The sequence below is a fragment of the Hyperoodon ampullatus genome, assembly GCF_949752795.1.
Source record: "Hyperoodon ampullatus genome assembly, chromosome: 15".
NCBI classification, from domain to species: Eukaryota; Metazoa; Chordata; class Mammalia; order Artiodactyla; family Ziphiidae; genus Hyperoodon; species Hyperoodon ampullatus.
Window position 1 is genome coordinate 51445827 of NC_136928.1, and position 8637 is coordinate 51454463.

An 8637-nucleotide genomic window follows, 5' to 3' on the forward strand; every position below is an offset into this window, starting at 1 on the left:
GCTTCTGTTGCCCGGGCTAATTATGCTCTGATTTAAGTATCTGGTGATCCTGTAGTGCCATGTTTACGAGGAAGCCCCATGGCCATTACTTATAATAAAAGCAAACGCTAAGAGGCAGGCGAGCCTGGAGCAACACACAAAACATCCTCAGAAGGTTTACTACATGGGATAACATAGGTAAAGTTCCTGGCACTGTACCTGTCAATCCCTTCTACTGGCTACAGATATTAGCCAGCCTTCAGCCTTGAGCTCTGATGTCTATTCACATTATACCGACGATCAAAATTGCATGACCAGAAATGACCTTAACTGTCATCCAGCCTGACCCCTTACACCTGGGGTTAGGTTGCCTGGTTTAGCTAAGGCACACACCAGTCAAATCCCATTATGATGAACTGCACAGGACATGAAAGCAATGGAATTTTATTAAATAGTTAGAAAGCACATTAACTCCAGCTCTAGCAGACGTAAACACCCAGGCTTTCTACAGTGCGTTAGCAAGAAAAAAGAATCCTTTAGCACATCCCAGAAGAAGGGGGTGTATTCACACAGTCTCACCCCCATACCTTTCTCTGGGCTCTTTGGTATTTGCATGTGGTGTAAAGTTTGTGCAATTGCTACGAGTATCTTTTTTTCCATTGATGGGACTGACTGGAGCACTTGAAATAGGTGAGCTGAAGGGATGCTTGATGGCAGAATAATAGAGTGGTGAAAATGTCAGCTGTGCCTCATTTCAATTCTCTTTTTCACCCTTTCTCAGAATATAGAGTTAGGAATTTTCACTAAAGAAAGGGACCTAAATAAGAATCAATGAATGTCCATAGTCTGGGTGTGACAACCATGTTTTGCCCTGGACCCTTCCCATGCAATCCAGATAGCAAATGTTGTGGCTACTCATTCTCCCATTCCTCTTCTCACCCTCTCAATCCTTCCAAAAACAAAGCCACCTCTGGGCCAGGAGCACTCACAGTCCCAGCAGCAGGAGTGGGAGAACAGATGTGTAGAACACAAACAGAACACACCAAGATCAGCTTCTAGAAAGAGATTGCTGGAAGTCCTTCCCACTATCCAGAGAAAGAATTCCAAATCCAGGAAAAGCAATTAAGAAAAAGCAGAAAAACTTCTTTTCTTCAGAGCAACACATGCTAACACTTTACAGAGTCTGGCATGTGTCAGCATTTCTGAAGTAAACTCTATTTTCTTTAGATGAAAGAGATAAAAAAAATAGGCTAAAAGTTCAGTCCAATGAAAACTGCTTTGGTCATTCATATGCAATAAGCTGTAGAAGCAAGAAGAAAAAATCAATTGCCTCTGATTTATTTATTCATTCATTTGTCCATGTCCTTTCCCTCTAATGTAAAAAAGGATGTCTTCTATAATTTTGCAAGTCGTTAATCTTTTCAAAGAAAAAAATAATCCAAGCCTCCCATTGATTGCCCAGCATCTTGGCACAGGGAATACATATTTAGTTAATTATCCTGTTGCATATACATTATGTAAGGAAAAAGGGGGATTGATTTTGCTCAGCAAATGTTTCACCAGTATCAACAATCAGGCGATCACTGTAATATTGTGAAATCTGGTAAATTTGGGATCACACGCTGTGTTAAAAGTAAGGCAAGGCTTTACCTTACTGGATGCTTTATTTCTTAATCTGGGTGGCGGGTACACTGGTACCCGCTTTATTATACTTTAGGCCCTTTTGTACATCTTGAATAATTCATACTAAGTATTGTTAAATCTCCAAATCTTCTACAATAATTTCTATTCTGGGCTGTTCAGAGCTGAGAGTAGAGAGGGAAAGTTGGAAACGCCAAAATGTAATTGCAATAAAGAGCAGAAAATGTTAAGAGACCAATTTTGGAAGGATATTTAAAGTTTTAAACCTATGCCAAATAATTGAGATCTATTAAGAGAGGACTGAATTCTATCATGAGCTCCATATACACACAATAATTGAATTATTCTGAACACCTGTTGAAATCAGGTGATTAAATTAGTTAAATGAAAGTCATCAGGCCCCAGTGTCAAGTGCATCATTTGACCAGCTCCTTTAAATTTGCTTACATAGTCCCTCCTCCATTATAGAAACTTAAACTAGAGCTTCATCCCCAAAACTGTGGGGTTGTGACTTTGTGCTTATAATCCCCAGTATTCTGGGGAGATGCTATAAAACGCCCAAGTCTCCCAGCCAGGAGCTGTGCCTTTCCCTTTGGGCCACAACCTCTAATCCCCATTTTTTCTCACTGCCAAGAAGAACCCGCCTTGCTCGTCCCATCTTTCTGCCATGACATTAAAGCCAACTGTTCTGTCCCCTGCCCACAAAGAGAAGAGGAGAAGAAAGATGGTCCCAGTAACTAAACTTTAGTCCTAATTCCCAACCTCCCTAGAGCCCAAGTCTGCCACCATCTCCCTGTTTCCACGTGGAGAAGGTTTTATTGTCCAGTCTTCCCTTCTACCCCGACTGCTCAGCCCTCACCACGCGGCAAGCCTTGAAAGGTAGTAAGTGAGCAAAGAAAGGATGGAGAGAAGAGGGTGTAAGAAGAAGAAAGAAGGAAAATCCAATGATCAGAGAACATTTATACCCTACTTAATCAGCTAGTGGGGAGCAGGTATCCTCACCCCATTATTTCTCTTTAAGAGCAGAGCTTTTGCCTGGGTAAAGAACTGGTAAAGAGAAGTAACACTTCTTTTATTTTTATTTTTTTGATGCAGTTATACACACACACACATATACATAAAAAATATGTATATAGGGCCTCCCTGGTGGCGCAGTGGTTGAGAGTCCGCCTGCCGATGCAGGGGATACGGGTTCGTGCCCCGGTCTGGGAGGATCCCATGTGCCGCGGAGCGGCTGGGCCCGTGAGCCGTGGCCGCTGGGCCTGCGCGTCCGGAGCCTGTGCTCCGCAACGGGAGAGACCACAGCGGTGAGAGGCCCGCGTACCGCAAAAAAAAAAAAAAAAAAAAAAAAAAAAAAAAAAAAAAAAAAAAAAAAAATGTATATATACATATATATGTATGTATACATATAAATATATGTATGTATACATATAAATATATATATATGTATTTATACATATAAATATATGTATGTATATATACATATATATGTATGTATATATACATATATATATGTATATATGCATATAAATATATATGTATATATACATATAAATTCTTTTTCCCTTATAGATTATTACAAGATATTGAGTATAGTTCCCTGTGCTATACAGTAGGTCCTTGTTGCTTATCTATAATATATAGTAGTGTGTATATGTTAATCCCAAACTCCTCATTTATCCCTCTTTATGGAAGTAACATTTCTGATTCTGAAATTTGACACCTCATTTGTTTCATTTCTGAATACCGTGAGACCAACTGGTCTTACTTCCTGGCCACCACACACACACTGACCCCACACGCACCTCCGGGGGGGAGCAGCCGCCCCACCGAAGCCTGCCTGGGCACCCATGCGCAGGAACGCCTGCTTTACTGGCCTCACTCCCTAAGTCGAAAATCTTCCCTCTGCTCCACCAAAGCTAACAGATGGCTGGTCCCTTTTGGTACACAGGCGTAAGCATCTTCAAAATAACCTTTTCCTTTAAAGGGTGCCAATTAATTAAATGTCACTGTAATATGTCTCAGCCAAGGAGGGAAGGGAGAGACCAAAAGACAAAAGGGTCGATGGACAAGAACAATGACGAGAGCTCACACTCTCCTACCTTCACCCGATGACCCCGAGAGATCAATGATCACATACACTCTTCCTTCTGGCTCCAGATCAATCTGCAATTAAGAAAATGACAGTGACTCTGTTAGTGCATTGTAGGGGCAACCTGAGAGTTCATGGCATTTCCACCCCAAACTGCTAAAACCTAGAGTCAGCTCCATTCAATCCATGAATCTGCAACACGCCGAGTGCTGGGTGAATTAGGGATGAAGGAGAATCAGCATTTGTGGAATGTCTATGTTCCGGATGCAGTAACAATGAGGTCTGGTGCATACCCAACAGGTAGTGTCATCCCAGTGGTGCCCAACTGGAAGCAATTTTGCTGCACAAGGGAAACCTGACATGAGGAACTACACTGGGGACACCTGACATAAGGAACGTTTTGGAGGACACGAAAATATCTGGAGACATTTTTTGATTGTTATGATTGGAGAGAGAGTGATGCTACTGGCATCTAATGGGTGGAGGTCAAGGATGTGCTAAACATCGTACAGCAGACAGGACAGTCCCCACAACAAAGGATTATCCAGCCCCAAATGCCAACAGTGTCAAGGTTGAGAAACCCTGTGTTAAATCCCGTTTCACAAATAAGGAAACTGAGCTCAAAGTTCCAAGGTAAATGGCAATGCTGAGGTTTAATGCCAAGACTGTCTACAGAAGCCCCTGTTCTTTATACTACACAAATTGCTCACGGAAGATAAGAAAAGCATGACATTATCCCCACTCTCAAGGTGTTTACAATCTCACTGGGGAGTCTAAAACAAAAACAAAAACAGAACAATGTTGAACCCAGCTTAAGAATGAGGGACAGAGAATAACTGATATAAAGTATCTGGTGAACCTGAAATCAGTGTAAAAGAGCAGCCTTGGTCTTCCCTGGTGGCACAGTGGTTGAGTCCACCTGCCGATGCAGGGGACACAGGTTCGTGTCCCGGTCCGGGAAGATCCCACATGCCGCGTAGCAGTTGGGCCCGTGAGCCATGGCCGCTGAGCCTGCGCGTCTGGAGCCTGTGCTCCGCAACGGGAGAGGCCACAACAGTGAGAGGCCCGTGTACCGCAAAAAAAAAAAAAAAAAAGAGCAGCCTGGGAAGACTTCACGAAGACAAGAAAGGGAAAGCATTCCAGGTGGAAGCAACAGAATAAGCAAAGGCTGGGCATGTGAGTGGTGCTTGTGTGGGACTGAAGGGCCACCATGCTCGGGCTATGCTGGCGCATGCATGTTGCAAACCCCAGCCTCTACCAGGGTTGTAAGGAGAGAGCCAATGTCGCTAAATTCTCACCAGCAACCTTCTCTACCCACCCTCGTGCCCTCCCTCCCCACCTCCCAATCCAGCAAGCTACTGGCCCAATACAGAAGCAGGATGACGAGGAGAGGCAGAGGGGCTGGGCCGCTTGCAGTCGACATCCTTCCAAGGTCTGCACTGTCCTCACAGAGACCATATTCTCCCCGAGACATTAGCGACTCTGGAAACCCTGGATCACTGAGTACCGCTGGTACCGACCCCCGCCTCCACAGTCCCATCTGTCTGTGCAGAGCTCCAATTGGCTCAGATGTGCCAGGCTGGTCTCAACAAGCTGTGAGTTTCTTGAGGGCAGGAGCCACTAGCCCCTCCCTTTCTTTTCCATGGTCTTCAGCGAGGAGCAGGCACACATTTAACAAGTACTACTTGGGAAGGGTTAGCCTGGTGGACACCTCCTCCTCCTTCAAGGTCAAGGTCAGTTATTGCCTCCTCTCTGAAGCCTTTCCAGATATTCCGAGTCAGAATTAACTACCCTCACTTGTGTTCTTTTTTTTTTTTTTTTTTTTGTGGTACGCAGGCCTCTCACGCGCAGGCTCAGCGACCATGGCTCACAGGCCCAGCCACTCCGCGGCATGTGGGATCTTCCCGGACTGGGGCACGAACCTGTGTCCCCTGCATCGGCAGGCGGACTCTCAACCACTGCACCACCAGGGAAGCCCTCACTTGTGTTCTTATAGTACACATACATATCTCAACCACGGCTCCAGTATGTCTCTCTCCTCGGCTAGATAGAGACTATGACAATCTTATTTGCATCCCTAGTGTTTAGCGTACTGTCTGTTGGCCAGGAGACACCCAATAAACCTTTGTGGAGGTGGGAAAATGTTCTGTGTCCCAGAGCTTATTTTGGGATTATTCAGTCTTGCAAGCCCCTTCCTTAGGAAGGAAGGAAGGCAGGTGATCTGTACTAAAATGATGCTCCAATGCGGCAAGAGGGGAAGAAGAGGCAGCTATACCAGGAGTACCATATATTCCCTATGAGGTAAAAACTCACCTTGAACCGATGCTCCCTGGGTCCCTCCCCCCGACATCTCACTCCATTCCTACTCCAGATTCCCTGAGCCATTCGTGAGCCTCACATTATTTCCAGACTCAGCTTCTTAGTGGTTGAGAGTGCTTATGGTTTCCCTCAAAATTTTAATTCCACCAACATGGGTCTTCAGTGCCCCCCAGGTGAGGTCCCTGTGATATTTCAGGTACTCTGTCAGGGCAGAGAGTGAGGGAGGGCAGGGAGCTCTCAGGTAGCCCCACAGGGACCGCTCACCTGAGTTTGGGATCTTGAGCTTGGGATCCAGAGGAGAACCAAATAACACACTCGTGATGCCAAAGAGTCCACGATTTGAGGTTTCTGGGTAAAGAAAATGTTCTCCACCACCCTCACCATTAATACTGTCCCGTGCCACAAGCATAACCTGGCCCCTGCACTGTATTACAAACAGGAAAAACAACAGAGCCCAACCAGAATCCTGTCGCTGCCACAGTTCAAAAGTATCAGGGGCCCCCTTGTCCGAAAGCATGGAATTTAAATAATGTGTGCCTCTTAGAGATTAGGTCATCCCTATTAAACCCCGCCGGCAAAATGAAACACTTTCTCATATCCTCCAAGTCAAAGATTTCCCACGACTGTGGATTTCATTGGCAAAGTACAATGGTATCTGAGAAAAGCAGGGAGGGAGACAGCAAAGGAATGAGATGGGCCGCAAGGCCTAACGGAAGGCAGGCAGCGTGCCTTTCTTTGCAAAAGGGGAGTGAGAACTCGTGGCGGGGGACAGGTCATTGATGATAAAATGTATTAGGATATTAACATTCAAGATAGCAATCAGAAACCATTTTAGCACCCACTGCTGCCTCAGTGCCGATGAACTGCATTTTCAAACAGAAAAATAGAAATTAAGCTATTAAACATGCCAAGAGCAACAAAGAGCTTTGCAGCCTGGGCAGATGGCCGCAGAGCACTGGCTGAGCGCCAGCCAAGTAAGAAGGCTCTGAGAATCCATGCAGGGTGGTGAGACTTCAACGTGGATGACTAGAGGGGCTATCAGGTACAAAAGGGGGTGGAATGCCTTGTAACTTCATGGCCAAATTAACTTAATCACAATTCTGTTCACAATCATGTGGCCCGGATAATGAAGCAATGTAGGTGCCCAGCACTGCACAACCCCTGCAAGCTGATAGCTGGCATCACCGCCAGGCAGCTGGCACTACATAAAAGCAGGCCTCCTCCCTCCTCCCAACCATTCCCAGGGTTTCTTCTCAGCTCCTTCTCCCCGGCTTCAGATTCCTCCCAGTTCTCCCAGATGCAACCCCATTTATCAAATCTCCTTGAACCTCATACCTTTATTTGATGCACTTTCCCAGATACTATCTTTGGGGTTTTTGTTTGTTTGTTTGTCTGTTTGCAGTACACGGGCCTGTCACTGTTGTGGCCTCTCCCGTTGCGGGGCACAGGCTCCGGACGCGCAGGCTCAGCGGCCATGGCTCACGGGCCTAGCCGCTCCGCGGCATGTGGGATCTTCCCGGACCGTGGCACGAACCCGTGTCCCCTGCATCGGCAGGCGGACTCTCAACCACTGCGCCACCAGGGAAGCCCCTATCTCTGTTTTTGACTATGATTCTCTTTCAACCTCCAGCTGAGGCCAGAAGCAAGGCAGTAGAACCATGGGGGAGACAAACAGCCTTTGGAGTCACACCAGGACTGAATCCCAGTTTTGTCACTTACAAGTCAGGCAATTATTTATTCTCCCTGAACTTCAACCTCTGTCTCTTCATCTGTGACACAGGTTATTGAAACAATTCCATGAGACACACATGCAAAGCACTTGGCACTTAGGAGTTACTCAGTATATGGTGGTTCACAGAGAACTTACTGGCTCTCTGGCCTGAAGCAAGCAACTATCTTCTCTAAGACTCAGACTGCTCCTCAGTGAAATGGAGCTAATAACAGGTCCTGTGACACTGGGGGTGTCACAGTGTAAAATGTGAAAATCTACATACAGTGCATAGCATGGTGCCTGGCACAGAACACTCGGTAATTGTTGCTGCTATTGTTATTAAAAAGCCAAGTCTTCAAATCTGTTACTTAATCCGATGTGATGTTCTTTCCACTCTATGAAACTTCCCACCCCCCAAAAAGCATTTTCTTGCCCCAAATTGATGTTATTACATATTATTTCAGGACATCTGATGATTTTACAGTGCTGTGAATATCAGATGGAGAACTAAGGTGAGAATTTCTCAGCCAGCCCTGGAGGAAACCCAGTGGGAAAAAAAGGCTACAGCCCTGGTCATCAGAGGGTCATGAGGTGATTACGAGAGAAGGAGAAGCTGAGGATGACCACGTATTGTCTGAGCACCTACTAGGCCTGGGACACTGTATTGAGGTTTCACCTGCATTAGTTCATCTCATCTCCTGGGAGGCCAGCAATACATATTCCCTACTTTTCAGATAGAAAAACTGGGGTACCGAGAGCTTTCAGCTGGATTCCCGCACAGCGCTGCTGCCTGGAGCACACCGGAGAGATGACTCTGACAGAGCTCCCATCTCAAGCCCCACAAAGCCTTTTCTGACAACCAGGTCTCAGGGTTCTCATAACTCTAAGCCTCTGG

At 45.9% G+C, this 8637-nt stretch overlaps 1 protein-coding gene across 1 annotated transcript in view; it reads right to left on the reverse strand.

The window, feature by feature from the left end:
• Positions 1-8637, reverse strand: part of PRKCE (protein kinase C epsilon) — a gene marked incomplete at its 5' end in the record, with an annotated part of 524615 nt that overhangs the window by 331619 nt on the left and 184359 nt on the right. Inside the window, one exon of the mRNA XM_079721543.1 lies at positions 3723-3786. Coding sequence (XP_079577669.1) covers positions 3723-3786 — 64 coding nt within the window. The remainder of the gene's footprint in view (positions 1-3722; positions 3787-8637) is intronic.